The sequence below is a fragment of the Danio rerio genome, chromosome 16 (assembly GCF_049306965.1).
Source record: "Danio rerio strain Tuebingen ecotype United States chromosome 16, GRCz12tu, whole genome shotgun sequence".
NCBI classification, from domain to species: Eukaryota; Metazoa; Chordata; class Actinopteri; order Cypriniformes; family Danionidae; genus Danio; species Danio rerio.
This window is the reverse complement of record NC_133191.1, coordinates 47896981-47924579: the sequence shown is the minus strand read 5'-3', so window position 1 is coordinate 47924579 and position 27599 is coordinate 47896981. Positions and strand designations below refer to the sequence as shown.

The following is a 27599-nucleotide window of genomic DNA, read 5'->3' as shown; positions in this document are numbered from 1 at the left end:
TGCTAGAATCATGCTAATTCATGCTAGAACCATGCTAACCACATGTTTGTTCATTTTAGCAACATGCTAGTTACATGCTAATTCATACTAGAATTATGCTAATAACATGCTAATTCATGTTGTAATCATGTTAACATGGTAATTCATGCTAGAAATGTGTCAACAACATGTTCATTTATGCAAAATACGTGCTAAAACATGCTAATTCTTGCTATATTCATGCTAAAATTGTGTTCATTTGTTAGAATCATGCTTATTCATGCTAGAATCATGCTAATTCATGCTAGAATCATGCTAACAACATGTTTGTTAATGCTAGAATCATGCTAAATCATGCTAGTATCAACCACAGACACATGGATCAACTTTAAAGTTTTTCACGGGCCTGCTTCAGTCTTTAAAGTTCTTACATTGTTGGCTGCAGAGCAAACTCACTATAGTGCAAGCCACTATAAAGTGTTTCCTTAAACTTTACAATCTAATAGTAGTATTGCGATAGCAACTGTAAAATTAACACAACAGATTCATTCAAGTACTTTACTATAGTTTGGGTCAGAAATATGACAGTATTTACTATAAAATGCTATAGTATGTTGTAATCTGGCCTTTTCAGCTTTTTTCAACTTTAAAACTGCTTCAAACTTTCCAAAACCAACACCAGACGCCCAAAGTTTACTTTTTAAGCAACACCGAATTAATTTGCATGGTAATATTCATCAGGCTTTGACCTCTGACTTCTGTCCCGGTGCATGTTCCTTTCCGAATCAATGAATCGCTCTGACAAATCACATGGGGTTATTACCATAGCTCAGGACCGGCTTCAGAAGTCATCTGAATTACACACCAAATTAGCCCATTGAAAATGAATGCCCTCCCACTGTGTGCTGCAGTGTAAGTAGATTAATGTTGCATTGGCTGTGTAAATGGCTTTGGCTCCTACAGCACTGGTGTAAGGTGTTTCTTTCTTCATCCCCCGCTAAGTTGACCTTCTAATCAGTTATTAACAAAAGATGCATTGGATTCAGCTTTGGCTTTGGGCTCCCGGCAGGGTTTAGTTCGTTAAGGCGCTGTGTTTTTATTCCAAGCACTATTATGTGTCTAAAATAATGTTCTGCAAATGTAGGGCATGTGATGATTGACTTTTATAGATGGCCATTCAAGCTTACTTGTGTATTTAAGCAATGTTTTAACTGTTGTAGTGAGTGTGTGAATTATACATTGACTATACAAAAAAATGTATATATAAGGTCTTTATGTGATTCTAAAGTCAGATCTGAGTTTCAATAGTCATGTCAAAGCAGTAACTAAATCAGCATACCATCATCTCAAAAACATTGCAACAATTAGATGCTTTGTTTCCATTGAGGGCTTAGAGAAACTTGTTCATGCTTTTATCACCTCCAGCGTGGATTACTGTAATTGAATGCTCACTGGCCTTTCCAAAAAGACACAGTTGCAGCGCATCCAGAATGCTGCTGAAAATAACCTGAACCAGACAATCAGAGCACATCACACCTGTCCTCAGGTCACACTGGCTCTTATTACTTGTCTATAAATCACTAAAGCCTGATTTATACTTCTGCGTCAAACGCCGGCGTATGCTACGGCGCTGACGCATAGCCCTTCGCCTTGCACCTCTCAAAAATTGTAACTACACATCGCAACGACGCGTAACGTAAGCTCTGTGATTGGTCGGCTTGGTAGCGCTGACGAGTCTGGGTGGGACCGAGAGCCGCGTGAATGGCGCGAGCGATTGTTTACAAGTGTGGAGTCCCGCGAAGGAGCTCCGGATGCAAAGTTTTGTTTTGTGTTTACCTCATAGTTTAAGTTGTTGCACGTCCGCCATTTCCTGCCTCAAAATGAGCAAGTTTGAACCACTTGTACATCCCGGAAGTGTTCAGGAAAAGCAAAAAAGCAGAGAAGAAACTCGACAAAGAGGAACATTTACACATCACTGCCAACTAGCGTTTCGGAAGTGTTAATGCAGACCGACGGAGACAGCGCGCAGAAGCATAAATGCACAGCCACGCGCGTTGCATGCGCCGTGGGTTACGCCGGTCACCTGACGCAGAAGTATAAATCAGGCTTAAGGCTGAATTTACACTGCAGATCTTGATCAATTTGTCGTCAATTCCGATTTTGAGACTGTATCCAATTTCTTTTGCTGACCTGCTTGCATCTTCCTTTAAAAGTGACTCGTATCCGATTGTCTGTATTTACACAGCACACGGCAAAGATGCTGTGAGCAGGGGGAAAAAAAGAGTGGGCGCTGACTGACAGCTGATAATAAAAGAGCGCTCTTTTCTCCATTTTTGTATTTATTTATTTTTTTATAACTTAGTTTTTATTGATTTTTTAGGAACATATCTGTATAACCAGTGGGAGCAAAACAAGAAAATAATTGTTTTTTTTTTTAATACACATATACATAAATATACATATGTATACTCCATTCCTGTATTTAATTTGTTTGCAGGGTTTAATTTTTAAAAAATTATTTTTGACAAGTTGTTTTAATGTAGTTTATGACAGAAAGTTCTCATTTGACCATCTTCTTTCAATCTAGGCCTTTTTAAACCAGTAGGCATCTTAACGTAATGTCCATGGTGTAATTTACGCAATGACGTATGCCACAGATTTTTATAAGTTAATATTGTTTACGTGGCGGATGTTGCTCTCTCTCTTCCTTGTTAACATGCTTAAATACTTGTGCTATATGACAATATAAAACCTTTTTTAGTCATCGTGTATAAGATTTAAGGTTTGGGACTCTGAAATCTGAAGTCACTAAGTCACAAAACTGGATGAAGTTGATTTAATAAAGCATTTATTAACATACAAAGTAACTGCAGTATATAATAGTATATAAACTATATAAACCTGAAAAATAAAATATATACATGTTGATTTTACTAGTTTATTAATCGTTCACTTACTCATTCTGAACCATTCTAAAAGCCACCAACTATTTCTAAATACAAATAGTTTGTAAATAAAGCAATACTGAATTTAGTAATGAACAATTAATAAGTAATAAAGTATGAAAATACAATCATTAAGCACATTATATTTGTGCTTATAAGTCAAGAATACAGCATTTGTAGCTGCATTTATAAACTGCTTACTAACATATGTTAATGTAGAGTTAATTAATTATTTTACTATTTGCTAATGCCTAGTAAATGATTCATAGTTTGTAGTTATTAAAAAGTGTTACCTGTTTTTGGGTTTTCTTTTTTTGTTTTGTTTTTTGGCTCCGTGCTTGTTTGCATTAATTTTATGTACAGCACTTTGATACCCATTGCGGTTGATTGAAAGTGCTCTAGAAATAAAATTGAGTTGAGAGAGTTGAGTAAAACAAATGGTGTCAAGTTTGCCTTTACCAATTAATGGATGACCATGATAGATTGCACTTATTGTTTGACTGTTTATCTTTAATGTGCGAGCACACTGTAGATGTCTTAAAATACAAACGGCATCTAATTTTACATTACTGTTATGTAATAACAGTAACATGTAAACATCATATTTTACTAGAAATGTTTATCAGTGCTCTAGATCTGCTGAATGAACAATGTCCTGCATAGACTGCTTTGAGAAATTCTGTATTCTCAATGGTATGAACCGTTATGGGGTGGTCAAATGTATATTTATATCGTGTAATATTTTAATCATTAATATTATTACATAGGATACAGATCAAAGCAAACTATATGTCACTATTTAATGATCTGACACCCCACACATTTTGTTTTTATGTCCTTCAGCGGGGATCAAGCTATAATAAGAGACCCCCCCCCCCCTCCCTGTAATTCACGTTCTGGTTGTAGGATGCGGTTTGGTGGTTCTCAGTTTATTTGAGGCTTTATCTTTGTCTCTCAGGCCCTGTGGTGTCCAAGGAGAGGCAGAAGTCTCACAAGTTTCTGTGTCTGCGGGTTGGCAAGGCCATGAAGAAGACGTTTGTGTCCAACGCCAGCGCCTCCATGCAGCAGTATGCACAGCGAGACCGCAAGCATGAATACTGGTTCGCTGTTCCCCAAGAGAGGTGAGAGTCAAACATTAGTCCCACATTCTTTTGCATCTCTTCTTTTTTTATATGGTTTTGGATAAACCATTTAATATAATAATTGATTTATTAGATCTCGCCACCACCATCATGTTTAAAATGAGTGAGTTTATATTTACTATTTGAATGTTTGTTACTATTAGATCATCTTTATGTTATTTTTACTGTTAGTACTAGTATACTTAACAGTATTTGCTGTATTTGTTCAACACATTGATCACAATATACAGGTCGATTACAAAGGAAGCGTGGGTAAATCGCATGGCATTAAAAAAAAAGGAGACGTCAGTCTATGATCCATCCTCACTGAAATTTGTCACTTTATTGACAAATTTCTGACACATGGGTAACCATGCATGTATGTAAAATCATGCCAACTTGCTTAATGCAGCAAAACTATCACAAATCTATCGCAGCTATAGTTTGCAGCACTTAAGTTGGCACTTAATGACTCCATGACTGATGATCATTTGGTAGTGTGCTTGAGGCTGGCTATCAGCTCCTGTCTGGACTATGCTTCCCCGGCTGATTCCATTCAGTGCAAAGTTGCATGCAGAGTTGTAGGCTATTGCACAATATTGGTTCATACAGTTATGCAAGGTACATTAATATATATTGTACAAATACAGAATTCTCAATATGTTTATAAACAAATATATATTTATATATGTTTTGCATTTTTATATTAGGTAGATCATTTTGACTTGGTCATTTACTACTTCGTACTACTGTAAAGGGTATCCATAGACACACCCTTTAATTACTACTATATTAATTCATTCATTTTCCTTCAGCTTAGTGCCTTATTTATTAAGGGTCGCGACAGCAGAATGAACCGCTAACTATTCTGGCATATGTTTCACGCAGCGGATGCCCGTCCAGCTGCAACTCAGTTCTGGGAATTAGGAAACATCCATACACTCTCGCATTCACATACACATACACTATGGGCAATTTGGTTAATTTAATTCACCTATAGCGCTTGTGTTTGGCCTGTGGGGGGAACCGGAGCACCTGGAGGAAACCTACGCCAACATGGGGAGAACATGCAAACTTCACACAGAAATGCCATCTGGCCCAGCCGGGACTCGAACCAGTGACCTTCTTGCTGTGAGGCAACAATGCTAACCTCTGAGCCACCATGTCACCCCTACTCCTACATTACATAAAAAAACTAATTTAATTATAATTAATAACAACAAAATTATAATAACGACAACAAGAAATAATAATATTTATTAATTTAATTATTTATTTATTCATTCATTCATTTAATCCGAATTGATTTTTTTTTATTGGGTAATTTTGGGTTTTATTGTCTTGAAAATTGTGTTTGTTCTGTTTTGTTTAGGGTATAAAGCAGTGCATAAACAAATCAGAGATGTTTTTTTATTATTTTTATTATTATTATTCATTTGAAATGTGACATTACACGGCATAATTTAAACAAAGTTTCATGAAGCCACTTAAATTTGGAATGATGTAAATTTAACACAATGAATTGAATCAGTGCTTTCTTTTTGTGTTATCTCTGTAGTAAGATCATGGTTACCACAAATCATTCATGGTTTTGCAACACCAACCTTAATTTAACCATAGTATTTGCAGTAAAAGTGTAGTTTTACAAATGCAAATCATTGTGCCAAAAAATGTTCACTATAAAAAAAAACATTACTTTTCATAAGGGTGAGCAGGGATGGGCAAAAATACATTAAAATGTATTTTAAAATTAAACAACAAAACCATCAATTTTAAGTGTATCAAAATAAACTACAAAATACAGCAGCCACAAATGTATCAAAACAAAATACTGTATTTTTGTATTTTAAAATTACAATAAAATACTTTTAAAATGGAGCATGAAATGTCTCCGCAAACCTTCCATCAATAGGCCTATTGCATCAATCCCTCACCATTAAACTGACTTAGTGAAGTAAACAATGTTTGATAGCAACAGCTTTTCTCTTCCACTTTGTTCACCTGTATAGGGCAGGGGTGGCCAATCCTGTTCCTAGAGAGCCACTTTCCTGCATATTTCAGTTGCAACCCATATCAAACACAACTGCCTGTAATTATCACATTGGCTGTTTCTCAATTCCTAGAACGCAGAGAACGAACTTGCGTTCTTGTCGAGACCGTTCTTGCCAGGTGTCCTCGGAAGAACGAACTCAGGAGACCTCGAGGGCAGAGAATGCCTCCTGTGAGAAATGAGATGCTGCGTTCTTCCTGATGGGAAGAATGTGACTTCACGCGTTTTAAATGGTTATTTAAACATTACAGCATTCATACAAAGATTTATTGTTTTCCCCCTTTTGAAAATATATACTTTGCATAAAAACATTATAAATATACGTTGCACAATATAAATAAAACTGATTTTAATTTGAATTTCAGCAAACAAACACCCTTAATGTGTTTATTCCTTTATTAAGATGTTCATGGTTATGTTTACTTTCACCGTTTCATTTAGGGAAACTCCTGAGGTAATTAAGTTAAAACTCAGAACTTTAATAATAAATCTAGATAAAATGCTGCGCTTCCCACCTCCAGTCGCAATGACCTCTGGAGTCGGTGTTCGGTGCTCAAGTCTGCATCGGTGCGTCCTCGATATCAAGATCACATCTGGGAAGTTTCACGTGTCCTCTGTTCTTGCGGTCTTGAGTATTGGAACTGAACATTGGCAGCTAATGATGACGTTACACGAGAACACGAGGACACAAGACCGCTAAAGAACTTTTTTGGATCTTAATTAATTGTTTCTGATGTGTTTGATATGGGTTGCAACTGAAATCTGCAGGAAGGTGGCTCTCCAGGAACAGGATTGGCCACCCCTGGTTTAGGGGAAGATAATTAGTGACCTAATGGTTAGTGAGTTGGACTTGTAACCCAATGCTAACTTGTGTTTCTCTTTGAGTTACAAATTACAACCCATCCATTATTTGTACTGTTTACTAATTTTCCAAAGATTATTTCAGGTCTTTTGTAACTTGTTTATTGTTGGTTTACTCCCTTAAACAACACCAGTACACCATATTTATAGTTGAAGACAGAATTATTAGCCCCCTGTTAATTTTTTTCCCCAATTTCTGTTTGAGGGAGAGAACTTTTTTTCACACGTTTTTAAGCATAATAGTGTTAATAACTCATTTCTAATAAGTGATTTATTTTATCTTTGTCATGATGACAGTAAATAATATTTTACTAGATATTTTTCAAGACACTTCTATACAGCTTAAAGTGACATTTAAAGGTTTAACTAGGTTAATTAGATTAACTAGACAGGTTTGGTTTGTTCTGTAGACATGGTTTGTTCTGTAGACAATCAAAAGCAAATATAGCTTAAAGGGGCTAATTATTTTGTCCTTAAAACGTTTTTTAAAAAATTAAAAACTTATTTCATTCTAGCCGAAATAAAACAAATAAGAGTTTCTCCAGAAGAAAAGATATTATCAGACATTATCAGACATACTGTGAAAATTTCCTTGCTCTGTTAAACATCATTTGTAAAAAAAATTAAAAAGAAAAAAAAATCAAAGGGTGGCTAATAATTCTGACTTCAACTGTGGAGGTTTTATATTTCTGAAGTTCCTCTGCATTTTGTTGCAGAAGTGTTCTGAAGGCTCCTCATCTTGTTCTTTTGGACTGAGATTTTATTCCATCTCATTTCTTAAGATACTGGATTGTACACTATACAGCCATTATATTGCTCAGTAGCTATTTTTTTTTTTGCTTGTTGACAAAATATTTTAAAATATTTTTTTTTTTGCTTGTTGACAAAATATTTTAAATATTTTTTTAAATTAAAATATATTGTGTACAAAGGAGTCTTTTACCCAGACATTTAAAAATAATATATTTTAGAGCAGTAATCACAATACCATGATACCACGAAACCGTGATATTTAAATCCAAGATAATCATCAGAATCTTATACCGGCCCGTACTGTAGATTTCTAGCAAAGTGTTTTACAGTATATTGAAACTGCAAAAATACAAGACACTAAAGTGATTAAATACTAAATATTAAGCCATTTTTAACAACCCTATCAAATACATATTACAAAATACTTTTTTGTATTTAAAATACATATTTGAAGTATACTGCCCATTCCTGAGCGTGAGTCTACCCTCTGATCCAGCACAAGTGCTCCGTGTTCTTCATCCTACTGGAGCTCTTTCTGTCTGTTATCAATGTATGAAATGAGTCACACATGCTTTTTTTTAAGAAACACCCTGAATGAAAGAGTCAGAATAGATGAGCTTTGACACTGTCTGTGTTGAGTGGTGTAGTGTTGAACCGTGTCTGTGGCTCGAACTGCTGTCTGCTGTAGTCAGAGAGACGCTGCCCAGCCCGAATATGTGACCTAGTTGGTTGGCGACCCGGAAGATCAGTGTAAAGTATCATGACAATAGTGGGCGAGCAGAGGCCGAGAGACGAGGCTTTGAAGCTCACTCTGCCTGTCAGCCGCCTGCCGCATCCCGATACAAGTCACACTGTGTTTTACTCAGCTCTGCCCGTTTAAAAGAGCAAACAAACACTGCTGCATGAACTAGAATTCAAAGATTTTTTCCATTCAGAAAGTCAGTGTGAAATCAAAATTTACTATGTTTATTTTGGCACGTCATGATTTTGCCGAGTGCGATTTGATCCTGGACATCTGTGTTAATACTGGAACATCATTTTTATTCGAAAATGTAATGCATACCTATTCCCTACCCCTAAACCCAACCATAACTGTAAATTACTCGAAAATCAGAGGGGAATGATAGTAAGTTGAAGTGCATAAACCGAACCGTAAGCTAAACTTAACAGAAACTTTAAACGTATACCTCAAATCTGATTGTTTGAATGTATTGTTCCAGGATCTACATAGATGTTAATCCAGAAACATGCCTTACTTGGTAAAATAAGGTTGACGGTTTATTTTGCTAGGACTTATTGTTACTCTTTAGTTTAATATTTAGTCCCTGCAAGTTAATTCAATGAAAAATGAAGTTTTGTTTTGGTGATCTTCAATCAAAGTCTGACCGTTTGCTTCTGTTAGTGTAGTGGTGCTTCTTTGTTGACATCAGTTTGATGGATTCAGCCTCAATATTCTTAGCTATGCACCTCTTACCTTTAGTTTGCTATAAGGGAATGATGTAGAAAAGAAAGCCCCGCCCCCTACTCAATATTCCATTTCAGTTGGAAGTGCATCAACATACTGAAATATATGTCAGCAACTTCAAAAGTCACAGCAAAGTATAATTTCAAATGAATACATCAAATAATCCTAAAATAATAATAATGATATTAAAATAATATTTTTTATATAGATATTATTGATAATTACACATAATAAGAAATGTTTCTTAAGCAGCAAATATTCAATATGTGGTGTAATAAATCACCATATGGGAATGATTTCTGAAGGACAGATTTGCATCAATTCAATTCATCTTTATTTCTATAGTGTTTTTATAATGTAGATTGTGTCAAAGCAGCTTAACATAGAAGATTATAGTAAATTGTGTCAGTCCAGTTTAGTTCAGTTCAGTTCAGTGTGGTTTAATATTCACTGCTGAAAATCTAAACACTGAGGAGCACATTCATCGATGCACAGCTCCACGAGTTCCAAACCAAGCAAGTCAAGTGGCGACAGTGCAAAGAAACAAACTTCACCAATTGATAAAAGTAAAGGAAAAAAAAAACTTGATTAAAACCAGCTTAGTTGTGGAGTTACACAAGGGTCTGTACTTGGACCTATTTTATTTTCTTTATATATTTTACCTTTAGGATCTATTTTTTGTAAATATGGGGTGGCTTTTCATTTTTATGCTGACGACACTCAGATTTATGTCCCTTTTAAAAGTAGGGATAAAAAGGGGCTTGACTCCTTTATGAGATGTCTAGTCGAGGTTAAGAGCTGGCTTTCGTCAATTTTTTTAAATTTCAATTAAGGAAAAACTGAGCTGGTCTGGTTTGGCGATCCTAACCCACTGCATTTATCAGGTTTTGGTGAGCTTTCCACTTATCAAAAACCTGTTGTTAGAAACTTAGGATTTCAATTCAACAGTGATCTGAAATTTAACAAACAAGTAAATAAAGTTGTTAAATCCAGTTTTTTCCATTTACGACTTGTGCCAAAAGTAAAGTCGTTTCTCTCTTTTAATGACCTTGAGAAGGTGAACCATGCTTTTATTTTGGGAAGACTTGACTATTGCAATTCCCTGTATGTGGGTATTAGTCAAAATGCCCTAAATAGATTGCAATTAGTAAAAAATCGTCTGTGAGACTTCTGACAGGGATTCGCAAGTTCGAGCACATATCCCCAGTTCTTTCCTCTCTAGGCTGGCTGCCTGTTAGGTCACGGATTGATTTTAAACTATTAATCTTTGTTTTTAAATCCTTAAACAATCTGGCACCATCTTACTTATCGGACCTGCTGCATGTATACAATCCTGGTAGGTCACTGAGGTCTACTGATGAGTTTATTCTATCTATGCCAAGGTCCCGGTGTAAGCGGATCGGGTTTTACTGTTGTCGCCCCAAAACTCTGGAACGGGCTTCCGCCCCACATCAGACATGCTCCAACTCTACCTGTTTTTAAAAAGCGTTTGAAACGCCATCTTTGTTCTTTAGTATTTGAGCCTTTTTAATGTTGAGGGGTTTGCCTTATGTTTTAATTGTTATATATGTGATGTAGATTTTATTTTTAGTATTGATTGTGTTCAGCACTTTGGGCAACGTTGTGTTGTAAAAAAATGTGCTATATAATTAAACTAACTGAACTAAACTAGTTGGGCACGACCATTTCTCCTTTGGGATATATCACAGAAATAAATTATATTTTAAAGATATATTAAAAGTGTATTTATAATAATAATAATATAATAAATAAGGGATTTAAGTAAGAATATTTCACAATGTTTCTGTTTACATTGTATTCAGCCTTCATTTTTTTTTTTTTTAATTTGCGTTACAGATATCTTATTTATGTATATGAATGCAGGGATTTTAAAGTTTAGTATTATAGTGATATTATTGAATAAATAATATAATAAATTATTAGAATTAAAAATAGTAATAAGTGAAAAATATTATTATTAATGTTATTATTATTATATATTTGATGTATATTAGTCGCTGGTTTGTGTTCTGGCTGGGTCAGTTGGCATTTCTGTGTGGTGTTTGCATGTTCTCCCTGTGTTGGCGTGGGTTTCCTCCGGGTGTTCCGGTTTCCCCCACAGTCCAAAGACATGTGGTACAGGTGAATTGAATAAACTAAATTGGTCGTAGTGTGTGTGAATGAGTGTGTATGAATATTTCCCAGTACTGGGTTGCAGCTGGAAGGGCATCTGCTGTGTAAAACTTACGCTGAATAAGTTGGCGGTTCATTCCTCTGTGGCAACCCCTGATGAATTAGGGACTAAGCCGAAGGAAAATGAATGTTCTTTCCTAGTTCTCCTTGTCTGCTTTTAATGAAATAATGATAGTTTCAAGACTGGTGAAATAAATAAATAAATAAATAAATAGAATGAATGAATAAATAAAAGTAAGTAAGTTAAAATAAAATAAATATTATTTTTATATATGTGTTGGTTTAATAAACGTATTACTAAACAAAAACTGCCTTATAAGAGCACGTTAATCACACTGTTTGTTTATGAAATATTTGAGGGATCTGAATCATTCTTTAAGCTACTAATATTGTGCTTCATTTAACATACAATTTTTACCCGTTCAACTTCAGAATGGAAAGTATAAACCAATAAGCAATGCATACAAAATGACATCAATTTGTCGTCATTTCTCCAGGTCAGACCACCTGTACGTGTTCTTCATCCAGTGGAGCCCAGATGTGTTTGGAGACGGATTAGGAAGCATCAGTCGTGACCCAGGCTTCATCGTGGTAAAGAAAATTGAGGAGTCTGAGGCAAACGAGGAGCAGCAACCTGAGGAAAACTCAGAGAAGGAGTGGGAGGTACGACCCATGCAGCTCACATGTTTGCAATATACTTTCTATCCTTGTGTCTGTATTCTCTGTGTTGATATGCACTGCAATTGACATGCTCTGTATTCAGATTGTTTCTCTTATTATTGTATTTGCACCTGTCTTTGTGCCTTTATTGTCTGATTCTATGTTCCAGGTCTCTGGAAGTGTCTTTTATTGTGTTCCCCTGCAATTCATACACCAGTCACTATATATGTTGCCAGATCTCCTTCCTAAATGTTTCACAGACCTGTTTTTTTGCACTTGGTCAGTAAGAACAAGCTGCATCTTTCAGTGTGAGCTTGCAGATGGTGTTTTGCATGATTGTCGCAATTGTTTTCATTTTATTTTATGTATTTTTAAGAACGAGGCACATGTATGCAGTTTTATGCATTCATGAATCCCTCAGTCGTGTCTAAAAGGCCATGGTTTCACTTAATTATGTCATGCCTCAATGAGATACAAGTAAATCATGCCTATTAGTGTCCTTATGCGTGTTGTGTCCTTTATAAAGCGCCGTTTGGTTGTTTTAATGATTGTATAGTTGGAAACTTCACCACCTGATGTTTCCCCGCATGTTATTGTGTTCCGGTTGCCGTATTGAAACTAATCTGTGGCACTGAGAAACCGATACTTTGTCTGTGGTGGCATTTAAATTTGACTTTGAATTAATGATGCAGGGAACAAAATAGACTGATTTGTTATTCTGGAACTGAAGGATCTCTGCAAAGCCACTTGATCTTTTAATATGAATTAGTAAAATTAACTGTCTCTGATCTGAGCCGTGAACTAAACTCAACCCTCAGGATACTCGGGCCAGGAGGTCAGTTGTAACACTAAACAAACAAAGTGATGACACTTAGTTAACACATGCGCCAGTCGGGTTACTCTTAAGTGTGATTGCTTCAATGTTGTGGGGAATTTTCCTACATGAAAGTAGCATTTTAGATGTTCTGTACTTATAATTATAGCTGTTTGGGGCAGGGATGAACATTTGCTTATTAAAATATCTACTTGATGGCTCCTTCATGCAAAAAAAACTGAATACTTTGATACATTAGATTGTGTCATGTTTACTTTTTTGTGCGTAAATATCGACAATCATACATTTGGTGTATTATATTTGGGGTGTAACAGATCACGGTTGATCCTTGATTGGTATGGATCGCAACCTGTTGTTCGGAGCACAACTGACCCGCAGATTAATAATTTTTTTTTACTTGTAGATTAATCCGCCTCTCGCATTATTCAAATCACTTGTATGAAAGCATTTAGGCTCCTGTTAAATATAATTATGACCGAAGAAGTTGGTTAATCGGGATGTGGTGGTTGGTTATTAAAGGTGTTTTCTGGCTTTTTTTAGCCTGCATTAATTTATTCAGTGTAAGCTGCACGATTAATCATTATCAGATCAGGATCTCAACACCCACGCAACATTATTCATAAATGATTCTAAATTATAAATGATGGTGATTTGCATATGTTTATTTATCCTATGAGATTCAGTCTTTAGTCTTTTGAGTTAGTTATGAAGTTACAAACAGTCAAATAACACAGAAGTACTGGGATAACAGTTTATAGTTTCGATAAAACCACTCGTGTGTAAGATAAAGATTAAAATCACTGTCATATGCACTGTAAAACTAATTTTGTAATTTTACGGTTTACTTCCGGCAGCTGGGGTGCCGTAAAAAAAAGTAAAATAATGGCTGTTAAATTACAGGAATATACCGTAAAATAACAGCCATTAAATTAGAGAATTTTACCAGAAATGTAAATTTAAGGAAATTTCTGTAATTTAATATCCATTATTTTACGGTATATTTCTGTAATTTAATGGCCGTTATTTTACGTTTTTTTCCAGCGCCCCAGCTGCCGAAAATAAATCGTAAAATTACAGATTTTTTTTACAGTGTGCTTTTAACTTGACTCAAACATGAAAGTTGTAGGCAGCAATTACATTAATTAACCAATAGGTGGCGACAACCAGCCATCAAAAATATGCCATTGAATAATTCTTCAAAAATGATCCACCTAGCAATGAATCATAAAGTTTTATGAGTGAATAACTAAATCATTTATTGAAAATGAGACTAAAAATAAATGTGTTGTACAAATTATAATTGATTTATACGTTTGAGCAACAGTAGTAGTAGCAGTGTATTTTTCACAATACTGGATATTTTACCTTTTTTTTTATTCAGCTGATTATTTCTTCATTTTATTTTTAATAAGATTACAGGTTCTGAGTTCTGTTTGTTAAAACCAAAAGTTTCTTGCAGTACTGTTTATGTAATAAATGGAAAGCAAATTATATTAGTCTCCTTCCTTTTTTGGCTGGTTCAAAAAATGGTGCAATCCGTGACATAAAAACCACAATGTGATCCGAACTGTGAGATTTGCGATTTGTTGCACCATTACTTTTTATCATGATTTATAAATGTCATTCATTTAATATTAGTTAATAAAACCAAATAAATCTTTCATTTTAATGATATATTAATATAAATATTTAACCCCCCCTTCTAATAAGAATTATTAGTAATTCATTTTAAATCCTTTTTTAAACAAAAACGTTTTAATATGTAAAAAGCAGACAATTCAGATTATTTATTATTTTATTTAATTACAATTCCGATTAAAAATGTTCACATAAAATCTGTTAAGATAAACGATGATGGAGCATTATTTTACCCACATTTTGACATGTTATTCAAAATATTCGACACTTTCATTTTTGTTGTTTTAAATTTACTTAAAATTCCATTGAAACACTGACTTTTGCTGCTTGTTCAAAACTACTTATTTAATATGAGTTCAATCAACACAGTTCTTATGTTTTTGCGGGGCAACTTAATTGTTTTATGTTCAATCTACTTAAAACTGTAAAATTGATTAAGTTAATTTAACCGATTTGTGTTGGTACAACATGAAGGAATCGTGTGGAACCCAGCATTTTATTACAGTGTAGTCATGGTGGTGGTGGTGTTGTTTGTTTATTTACTAGCATTTAAATAGCTTTCTGGCTGGTAGACTGGGGTTAATACATCTGGTATTATGTTGCCTTACGTTTGCAACATTGTTGCTTCCTAAAACATGTTGAACAGCATTCAACATTGTTGGCATCTGTCTCAAATATGCTGTTTGATTGGGTCTTATTCGGTGCCCGGTGTAAGTGAAATTCAAAACAGCCAGAGTGTTTCAGTTATTCTCAAACAGCATTGGTATGATGATAAGGGGTATGAATACGTGCATGTTTAGTCCAGATAAGAACGTGAGCATTTAACAAACCTCATTGTCAACCTAATATTTTTAATAGTGTCCGTTCGGCTTTCCTCGCCCTTAAACAATAAAACATTTGATTTAAATCCAGGGATTGTTAATTGTTTAAAATATTTAGAGGTCGAGTTTACGTGCGGGTGTCACTTTAAAAGCGATGAAGTCTTCCTTATGGTCGGCGGGGCGTATTTCCCCAGAGCCAATCAGAGACAGAATTCCTCCGTTTGGCGCGATGTCATTGGCTTCTTGAGGTGTCCGTCATTTTCATGTCGTCGTGTTTATGTCTGAATATGGCATGGTGTCGGTCGGCGGAAGGAAGGCTGGATGTGACAGACAGTGATCATGTTCTCCAAGCGGGCGAAGGAAGGAAAACTACTGACTCCTAAGTACACTTATGTATGTAAATACAAGTGTGTTGTTTAAAAGAATTTTTGAAGCGTGATGATATGTAAGCGGGCTGATGAGTTATTTGCGTGTCCGGCTGTGTTGATTGTCGCGGGCTGTCGGATGAGTTTGTGTTGCTGCTTTTGAAGTTAACCTATATAAAAGTCAGATATGAGAGTGAGTGTGTGTTTGTGTTTATGTTCGATCTGTGATGCTCGAGTGTGTGAATCAGGGGACGTCTCACCTGAGACGAGATGCATTTTTTATGAATGCTCTCTAGTTTACCTTCCTCCTGGTACATTATTGAGGGCTGTAAAGTGGCTTCTTAGCGGTGAAAACTTTTATTTACCGTCTTGGAGTAACAGAATGACCGCTGACTTGGTTATTATTTTAATTTAATTTAATTTAATTTTACAGTCAATTATATTACTACTGTAAGTCAGCGTGTTAAAGCCTTGCAGGACTACTGCGAAAGTTCACGAAAAGGGAAGCTGTCGTCATGTTTTCTCGGTGATGACATTTCAAATTCCAAACCCGTATGACAGACTTTTTTCCATGAAACATGAGACATATTTAAAACTTGACTTTTTAAAGGATATGAAGGTGAATTTTATCTAAAATTGTTGCCCTTTTTGGCTTATATAAGAAAGGCAATTGCTTTGAAAGTGAAAAGGTATTTACAGGCAAAACAGAATTAATGCATCGCTTATTTTTCTGTTTTTAATACTGTATTGATGCATTGCTGCAAGAACAAGATATAATGATTTGTGTATCTAATTTGATAATTTGGGGGCAATGCGGTGGCGTAGTAGGTAGTGCTGTCGCCTCACAGCAAGATGGTCACTGGTTCAAGTCCCGGCTGGGTCAAGTTGGCATTTCTGTGTGGAGTTTGTATGTTCTCCTCGCATTTTCGTTGGTTTCCTCCGGATGCTACGGTTTCCCCCACAGTCCAAAGACATGCGGTACAGGTGAATTGGGTAGGCTAAATTGTCTTCAGTGAATGAGTGTGTATGGATGTTTCCCCAGAGATGGGTTGCAGCTGGAAGGGCATCAAACGTGCTGGTTAAGTTGTTGGTTTTGATAATTTGATAATTTGAATACTTTAGCAGGCAACCCAGTGGCTCAGTGGTTTGCACTGTCGCCTCACAGCAAGAGGGTTGCTGGTTCGAGTCCCAGCTGGGCCAGTTGGCATTCCTTTGTGGAGTTTGCATGTTCTCCCCATGTTCACGTGGGTTTACTCTGGGTGCTTCGGTTTCTCCCACAGTCCAAAGACATGCGTTGTAGGTGAATTGAATAAACTAAACTGGCTGTAATGTATGAGTGTGAATGCGTGTGTATGGGTGTTTCCCAGTACTGGGTTGTGGCTGGAAGGGTATCCGCTGTGTAAAACATATGATGAATGAATGAATGAATAAATACTTTAGTTAAAAACAAGCTGTTTTGCTTGCTCTAAAATATTTACATATAAAATTAAGTCATTTATAAAATGAGAAAAGTTTGTTCTACATTGAGTCCTATTTCTTATATATATGATTCTTTCCTAATATTATAAACAAATATATAATAATATGTTCTCTTTTATAATTAATAGTATTATAGTGTTCATTTACAGTATAAAAAAACACATCAATTAAACAAATCATGCACTTAATTTTTTAAACAGAATTAACATCTCCTGATGAGGTCTAATGACTTTGCAGGAAAAATGAATATTACTTACAGCATCAAATTTCATCTCGTAGCTTTGGCCAAAGTCCAGAGTTCATTCAAGATACCTCAGCATGTATAAATAATAACAAGATTTTACCTTCTAGTACCTTTCCATGAGCTAGCACAGTAGCTGATATTGTAAACGTGCTATCATATGAGTAACATGCTTAATAGGTGTGGCAACCAACACCCTGTTACAATATGTGTGACAGATCAGGATTGACAGTCACACAAGAATAAACTTAAGGCATTTCTTGCTTAGTAGGGCTGCACAATATATCGCAAATGTATCATTATCGTGATAATAGTACATTTTAGTACATAGTGTTTTATGCATTGGTCATTTATCTGAATTTGACCAATCAGATTAAGGCTGGACGATACGGCAAAAATGCAATCTCGATAATTATTTTCCATACTGAACAATAACGATATATATTTCAATATAAGTTAACGCTTCCAGGTTTAAAAGAGCCACACAAATTAAAGGGTCCATTAAATGGCATGACATATTTTCAGATGATAAATTTTTGGTGGCTGAAAATTCGCTACATCTCTAATTTCAACTCACTCCTAGATTCTCATTGTTGCACATTTCTGCTGTGAGATCGGCTCTTAGATCAATAAAGAGTAAAAAAGTAAAGAGCTCATCATTGACATAAATTTAATTGAGATTCAATATAATATCGCTTATCAGCCCAGCTCTAAATCAGATGCAGCATTGCCATCTCTATCCCTCACCTACATAGTAGTTCTGCTATTGGCTCGAGTTGCTCAAAGGTCAATTCAGAACTTAAAATAAACACTAATGACAGGAATCAAGACAAGAGAAGAGAATGACTACATACAATCAGATTCAGAATATCTGCTGCGGCTTTTGCTCATTCATAGTGTTTTAAAGACTAAATGTTTACACCCAATTACAATCAATTAGATCTGAAAAATGTATTTTATCTTTTTTTATTGTAATATCAATAAGTAAATAATTAAAAAAAATATCATAGCTAATAAAGCTGCACGATATTGGAAAAATTTGACAATATTTAGTTTTGCTGCAATTTATATTGCGATATGAATACAATTTTGCCAGATATCTTGAATAGCTCTATTTGTAACGAGCTCATTTATTTAGACCAGTGGTTCTCAAATTTTTTTCATTAAGTACCACCCCAGAAAAAAATTGTCTCCCCAAGTACCACCAAAATGAGCAGTATTGAAATAAAGTAGCGTATAGGCCCAGTAAAGCAGCTACAACTCTGCACAGTTAAAAAAACGTGGCAGATTACCTCAGAAATACAGGCTATATGTCATATACGGCATATTATATACATAATTTTTGCTAAATTTTGAAATATGTAGCATATACATGACATATTTTATTCCTCCGCGTACCACTAGAAGGAAGCTGCGTACCACTAGTGGTACACGTACCACAGTTTGAGAACTACTGATTTAGACTGATTGGGTTTATTTTAAAAGATTTTTGGGGATTATTCAGTATTATTATTGTGAAGATGAAGTGAAATATTTTACATCACGGTTAGGCATGGGCCGGTATAAGATTCTGACGGTGTGATAACCTTGGATATAAATATCACAGTTTCACAGGGTCACAGTATTGAGATTACTGCTCTAAAATCAATTCTTTTTTAATGTCTGGGTAACAAACAAAACCTTTTTCCCCTTTGTATACATTCATTTATTCATTCCTTTTCTTGTCGGCTTAGTCCCTTTATTAATCCGGGGTCGCCACAGCGGAATGAACCGCCAACTTATACAGCAAGTTTTTACGCAGCGAATGCCCCTCCAGCCGCAACCCATCTCTGGGAATCATCCACACACACATTCACACACACTCTCATACACTACGGACAATTTAGCTCACCCAATTCACCTGTACCACATGTCTTTGGACTGTGGGGGAAACCGGAGCACCCGGAGGAAACCTACGCGAAGGCAGGGAGAACATGCAAACTCCACACAGAAACGCCAACTGAGCCGAGGTTCGAACCAGCGACCCAGCGACCTTCTTGCGCCATCCTTTGTATACAATATATTTTAATTTGGGAAACATTTTATATATTTTGAAACAGTAAACATGTCAGGCTAAATAATTCAAATGAATTATTGACTTCTGCTGTCTTCATTTGTTTCAAAAAAAAGATACTGCTGTCGTAAAAACTGGAAAATAATGTAAATAAAAAATCTTACTCATACCTTAGGAACTGTATAGCAGAAAGTTTTGACGGTTTTAAAACCTTCACTTTTCTAAACCGCAGTATACCTTAAAACGGTTATCGTCCCATGCCTAATCACAGTATTTAGGTCAAAAAATGTAATAATCAAACGTAAAATAACACCATATAGCAGAGGTCACCAATCCTGGTCCTGGAGGGCCGGTGTACCTGCAGGGTTTAGCTCCAACTTGCCTCAACACACCTGCCTGAATGTTTTAAGTATACCTAATAAGACCTTGATTAGGTTGTTCAGGTGTGTTTGATTAGGGTTGGAGCTAAAATCTGCAGGACACCAGCCCTCCAGGAACAAGTTTGGTGACCACTGCCATATAGTCTTCATAGTAAAGATAATTCATCTTTATTAGAGTTACAAACAATACAATTTTGTATGCCTGAATAACTCTTCAGTGAGTCCAAAAATCTTGTTGTACTGTACTGTACTGTGTTGAACTGTAGCGCCTGGTAAACTGAAATCCCAACATATAAACTCAATATTGCACATCATGCATTTGTGACTATTGCAGATGTGCAGATTGCGATTTCAATGCTGAAACAATATATTGGGCATCCCTAGTAGCTAATAAAAATAGTGTTTTCTAGGCAAATGTTATGTTGGAAGAAATATTATCGCAAGACTCAACAACAATATTGCATATTTTCCCAGTATCATGCAACCCTACTTAGTGGTGTGTTTGGTTTTTGTTATAGAGGTTTCTGATTAACTATGCATTATTTGGATAATTTTGAGCATAAGGATAAGTTAATAATAATGGAGTATTTCATATTTGAAGTGGACATATTATATTGTGTCATTTCTGTCTGCTGAGTTGTTGTTTTTCAGACCTTCATGCAGAGCAATTCTCACACAATCATGCAAAACACTGGCTGTGGTTGTATTGTCTGCTCACATCTGTACTGTAGTTTGACGTTTAGAATTTCAATCTTACACTCATCTCTTCCATATCCCATAAAGATGATCATTTTTGACCACAGAGTTGAACCTTTAGCAGCTAACTTCTTATCTTAAAACAGTCCCAAAGTGCACATTCTTGTCCATATTTTTTGGCCTCATCCTGTCGTCCTGCTCAGCGGTGTGGTTGTGTCCCTTTTCTCTGGAGCAGGTAGTGTCGTGGACTGAGTATCACCGCCGGATCGATGCGTTAAACAGTGAAGATCTGCGCTCCCTATGCAAACGCCTCCAGGTGCACAAAATCTGTAGAAACCTGCAGATGTACAACTAGGTTTTGTAGTTGCTGCGGACGGCAAGTTAGTGCTTGACACAAAAATGTTTGTGCAGAAAATTCCAGAATTTCCTAGCAAAGTCCTTAATGTGGTTTTGCAATTTTTTTTAGAAGTACTACTGTGCAAAAAAAAATCCTAGTTGTCCTTAAAGGAATTAGATTTATTTATTTTTATGCATAAATTAGCCACTTTATGATCTGTTGCATTTAATTTACGAAAATTCTAAGCTCTTAGAAAGCAGAAACTAAATGAAATAAGGAATTTTCTGGATGCCATGCTTGGGAAATGGGTTGGATTTCCTCGTCTAGAAGGTTCTGAGGTTCAGGTGTTTGGGTCGAGACCTGCACTGACTGCTGTTGGGTTTTTTTGTTGTAAACAATTGATGTAACTGAAGCAAGGCTGGTGTAACCTGAGTGTGTTCGGGCCACTAGAGGGAATGTTAACTGTCTGTGGCACTGCGTTGTAAAATAACACCACTAGTCCTGATGTAATGGGCTTTAGAGAAGTGCTTCTCAACTGGTTATGCTTTAGGAGCCAGATTTCAAGAGCTGACCTTACTCTGCACTAGAATTGATTTTAAAAGTGAACAAACTCTCCTTGCATTATATTTAAGCATTTTGCAGACCTTTTTTATTCAAAGCAACTTCAAGTTATTGCTCACAGTATCTCAGCTCAGCAGTTAACCCAATAAGTCTCAATTTACTAAATGAACTGCACAAATATAATGATATCAGGGTTTCTGTTTCAAAACTATTCTTAATTTTTTTTTTATTGTCAATTTACTGATTCACAGATGAGGACTTTAAAATATCTTAAATCCGACAAAATGTCATGAAATGAGTGTCCTTCTCAGTATTTTTGTTTTCCAATACAAATATCAACTTTATGTTGTGGCGTTAATATTTAAAACATATCTGCAGTAATTAATAATACAGTAAGTAATTTCTGTAATTACATTTAGAATTACAATGTTTATCCATACTTTACACCTTAACCCACCCTTAAATGTATCCAGACCACTGTCTAAACATTAACGGTATCCCAACTCAAAAGTGTTGTGCAAAAAATGTGAACAGAATAATATATGATATAGAAACATTTGAGAAACTATCATACACCCAGTGCAATAAGGCACAAGACATGTGGGTCCACACGCGTACACACTGCTTAATACACACAGGATGTACAGCAATACACAAATATTTTTACATATAAAAAAAAATTAAGGATTGAAATGTTACAAAATATATTATTTTCCGCATGAATATAAAAAAACACTACCTCCATGCCTTCTTTACCTCGGCTGGACTTTTTTTTTTGTTTATTCTTGACAATCTGCATTTGTATAATGTTATTATTAGTAGTAGTAGTAGTATTTATTATATGCATATTTATATTTGTTTTACTAAACACAAGTTTAGATTTGTCCACCTGTCGGGTTTGGAGACGTTTATCAGCCATGAGAATAGGACGTGAGTTTGGATATAACTCAGCTGTTTGACCACACTTCGTTATTATTGTTTATTTAATCGTTTGCTGGAAATTAGAAAAATTTTAAAATAAAAATTTTGCGCTTAACAAATGAAATTAAATGTGTAGGCTAACGAAAGTCCTCAGTGGAATGGAGAAGGCTCATTCTTTATCCTCGTGCTGCAGATGGTCTGTTTAAAGCGTTCATTTTTTCCACTCACAGACTCCGCCATGTAAGTAGCAATTGCCCCATGGCGCAACACAACTGACCTTTAAAGGGAATGTGAGATTATTGGGTTTTTTTTTTTGCATGTTATGCTCAAAACACACCCATAACTCATTAAGTGAATAAGCGCAACCCGTTTAGACCATGTGCCAGGGCACAAACCATATTTTTCCATCCTTAAAATAGCAAGAGTGGATTCGGACATGCATTTAATGTTTTTGCACCCTGCACTTAAGACTTTATGCTTAGATCGTTAAAAATAGAGCCCATAAGATTAGTGTACTTATCCAAAATGTCCCAAATGAAGAAATGACCTCTTATGATATAAATATGAAAGGAGGAGTAAAATATGAAATTTGCTTTTACATTTTAAGTAATTGATTTGCAGATATTTGTTCTTGTTTTAAACTTACTTCATTGTGATCAATTTAACAGCAAGTAAGATATTTACTTTACCCAAATTCATTTGAATTGTTTTATCAACCTTCAGAAATTTGCACTGGAAAAAAAACAACAATACTGAAAAAAAGATTTGAATTGTCAGAAAAAAAATATTTTTGTATTCTAGGGTTTGGGCGCAGAGTTATTAGGAACATTTTTCTTTTCGTGAAACGATTTAAAAAGCAGTGGAGAGTGAAGTGTTAGTACCTCAAGGCATTGTGTCATCCTTATAATTAAAGAACATTTTGTTAGTCTCTTCAAATTAATCATTAAGTTAAAATAAAAAATAAACCTTTATAAAATCTACAGAAACTCTTCTAAATTATCAACATAATAAGGTGATTATGAAAATTGATGATTTCCACTGGTTGAGAAGCACTTATTTTAGAAAACGATGCACAGCACATCTTTTATAAATGCATAATGCCATATTCCCTAGCCAAACAAATTTCAGGTTAGTATGCTCTATACAGGGGTGGACAAACTCGGTCCTGGAGGGCTCGATGTCCTGCAGAGTTTTGTTCCAACATTAATCAACCAGACCTGAACAATCAGCTAATCAGTGTCTTCAAGATCAGTAGAAAGCTTTAGGCAGGTGTATTTGATTATGGTTGGAGGTAAACTCTGCAGGACACCGGCCCTCCAGGACCGAGTTTGCCCACCTCTACTCTTTAGGTAAGTTCAGCTAGACCAGTGGTGCTCAATCCTGTTCCTGGAGATCTACCTTCCTGCAGATTTCAGTTGCTACCCATATCAAACACACCTGCCTGTAATTATGAAGTGGTGTTCAGGTCCTAACTAATTGGTTCAGGTGTGTTTGACATGGGTAGCAACTGAAATCTGCAGGAAGGTAGATCTCCAGGAACAGGTTTGAGCACCCCTGAGCTAAACAATAGCAACTCCAAACTGAGGTTGAGTTTGCGTGTTAAGTCTATCAGGCCTTTTCCAACAGATGTTTAAATACCAAATCATTGCTTCACGTGTTTAGAGATCATTTCAGAGCAGATGTTCATTTAAAAAAATATAGGTCCATCTTAAACATTAATAGTAACACTTTACCAATTAGGTTTAATTTGTAAATGTTTGTTAATTACTGTACTAACATGAGCAAACGATGAACTATACATTCATCACAGTGGTTATTTATCTAATAATAGAGTCATTGTTAGTTCTGTTAGGCTCAGTCGCCTTAACTAATGTTACCAAGCACAATTTGGATTTTAATAATGCACAAGTAAATATTTACATTTAAATTTACTATACAAACATTGTCAAAGTGATGGTTATTCCTAATTCATGTTAAGTACACACATTAACCTTATAACTATATTCTAAACCGTGACTAAAAAAAAGTTTATTTTAGGAACTGATCAGTTAAAGGTTTGCTAAAGAACCGAATATGGCATCAGTGCAAAATCATCCTTTAATAGAGCCATTATCTTTAATAGTGTTACAGTGGCATGATGCAGAATGTCACTTGATGTTTTGTCACTAATGGCGTTTTCTGTCTTTAGATCACCACGAAGGAGGATGTGAACTCCAAACATGGCACATCCATCACCGCCAGCCTGGAGCCGGAGACTTTCAAGCCGAATCTAAACGAACCCAGTGACCTTCTGGAGGCCGAGCAGATTGAGAAGGTAAGGACACGGAGAAAGAAGTCTGCCTCACAGTGTTTAATCGATCCACTGCTCCAAAAATAGGCATCCTTCCCACTGTTCACCAGTTATTGATCCTCAACCGGAGGACAGTGGAAGACATGTTAACAGACGTTTATTCACGCTCGTCATTTATGGTTAAAGGCAAAGGATTGTTTTTGTTACTGGATATTTTCAACAAGTGCAGTCTAATTTATAGACACATGACTCTTTTGAGTTAGTTCATTTAAATGAATCATAAATGAATAAACAAGGAATTAAGGGGAATTTCATCTATGATATAGTCTTATAGTGTTTTGAAGCCATACGACTGAATGAGATTTATCAATGTTCCTACGCAACTAACTGAAATATCTTGGATTACTAAATTATAGGAATGTTCTGAAACCAACTGAAATTATATGATGGGACTTTATGAAAAGTGAATGATATAAATATTTATCAATATAAATTATTGATTATTTGATTAATTTATTAATAAAAAAGACTAAAGTAAATAACAAAATCACTAAATGTAAAGAAAGAATAAATGTTTTTTTTTTTTAATCAAGTCAATTTTTAAAGTGGGAAAATTTGCAAATGATTGATGTCCATGAGACGAATAATTTGGTGTGTGCGTGTGTGTGTGTGTGTGTGTGTGTGTTTGTTTTTATTACATGGTGGGGACCTCAGCATGATAGCACACTCACAAAGTGGGGACCAAAAACATAGTGGGGACCGATCGCCCGGTCCCCACCATGTTTTGCCTTTAAAAGACTCAGGGGGCGTTGCTGATATGCCTAGTGCAGTTTTTTTCACTGATCCCCACCTTGACCATTTACCTGAATTGAGTGTGTAAGTGTGTGTCGGCGCACTGCTCTATAGCGGTCCTGTAGTCGGATGGCGGTACTGCACCCTGACACACACTTACACACTCTGGCTACTGCACATGCGCAGATCTCATAAATGAATCCGACTTTAATCAACTTAATTAAGATCTATCATCAAATTAATCGAATTTTCGGGTAAGTTATAATGTTTTTCACCATCATAATGTAATGAAATCGGTTTTATGACAAATACTTATGTTGCATATTTTGACAGTTATCAGGTATAGTTAATTAAATGTTTTAACGAATGTCCTGGGTGTTTTAATCGATGTTGTTTCAAATTACGTATTAATATAACACTGATAAGACACAAACTACAGTTCGGTATGTAATTTAACTTGTTTACACGAGTAAAAGTTACTCGCGCTAATGTGCTAACGTGCTAACTGCCCGGTGCTACGTGAGTCAGAGGCCGGGGTGGAGTGCATGAGCCGCGGTCAGACAGTCACCAATCACCGTGCGGCTAAATGGATCGACGGAGGATAAAACCATTAAAAGATGCGGGGAGAAACACATCACCAGCTCCACTGACAAGACCCATTCACTGGAAACCGAATATATAGAAGGTTACTAAGGTATGTTTTCATAGTTCTTGTATCATACTTTTTAAATGGTTAATTGCTTTAAACATTTAACGTTAATCCTGAAATAACACTATTATATACTATTTATACGTTAATGTAGTAATATAGAGGTTATAATTAAAATGTGGGGCCATCTGGTCCTAGAAATATACTTAATTTATTGTTCTATGACGTGTAGAAACGTTTTATTTTAGATAAATAATTATAATAAACTCCAACTTAGTGTAAAACATATATAAAAGTACATAAATGTTCACTGTGTGTGTTTTATTTATTTATTTGCTGTCAACTGGTAGCCTTTTACAATAAGGTTAAATTAGTTAATGATGGTTAATGCATTTACTAACATGAACAATAAATAATACTTTATTACAGTATTTGTTCATGTTGTTTAACTTTAGTTAATGAAAATAAAGTTGTTCATTACTAGTTGAACACGCACAATGCATTAATTATTGCAATGCATTATTACTGGTACAAGCATGAATTTAGATTTGAATAATGCATTAGTAAATGTTAAACTATGATTAATAAATGCTGTACATGCATTGTTCATTACTAGGTCATGTTAGTAAGTACATTAACTAATAAAACCTGATTGTAAAGTGTGACCTGTAAACAATTGAAGTTGAAAAAAGTTCTTTAAAACTGTCCTAAGAAAGAAGAACAGGTGTTCAATAGTATTAGAACAACATTGAGGAAAGGTTCTGATCCACTTCAAAAGGTTTACTGTATTTATAATTCACACACAGAGAGGATGCTAATGTGAGGTTTTTGTAGTTTTTGAACCCTACACATTAAATCTTTTAGGTCAGAGTTTGCGTTGTCCACATTTATTAAAGGAAGTTTTGTGGTTGAGTACAAATGATAGAGCTTGTGGAAGCAAAGCATAGATGAGATATTAATAAAAATACTGTCTTTATGTTTGACTTTATATGGTAAAACAAGAACAGGTGGTTAAGTGTTTTCCCCATTCAAATGTACATATATATATTATATTCATTGTGTTTGTATTCATGCCATAGTTTTGCTTTTTATTGCTATGAGAGGGCATAATTAAAATGTTGCTTGCTCTTTTCTCTTAGTTTTGCAGCATTGATGCCGATCATGAGGACGAGACCCTCGGCCGGCTGGTGAATGATGACCATCTGCACCCTAACTGCACTGTCAATAAGATCGTTGTTCAGAGAAAACCTCATTTGTGCCTTTTTGCAATCAGGGATATTTTCTTTGGAGAGGAAATAACGTTTGACTATGGCGCATGTGATTGGCCTTGGAGAAAGGTTTGACATTTTGATCACTTAATACATTAATCCTTAATACATTCAGCAAAGCTAAGAGTTTTTTAATGTTAATATAGATTAAGGGTAAATCTGTTCAAAAATAAAGAGTTTGCATCATTCATAAGAGATAATGAAATCAATCTCTTAATATCTTCTTCTTGTCTTAATGGGTAAAAA

At 35.4% G+C, this 27599-nt stretch overlaps 1 protein-coding gene across 8 annotated transcripts in view; it reads left to right on the top strand.

Annotated features, from left to right (window-relative positions):
- Window positions 1–27599, top strand: part of oxr1a (oxidation resistance 1a) — a 330299-nt gene that overhangs the window by 276851 nt on the left and 25849 nt on the right. For 4 of the 8 annotated variants that reach the window (XM_021466735.2, XM_021466734.3, XM_021466737.2 and 1 more), the window contains 4 exon segments: window positions 3883–4045; window positions 11865–12030; window positions 20771–20851; window positions 24543–24668. In XM_021466735.2, coding sequence (XP_021322410.1) covers window positions 3883–4045; window positions 11865–12030; window positions 20771–20851; window positions 24543–24668 — 536 coding nt within the window. 8 annotated transcript variants of the gene reach the window in all.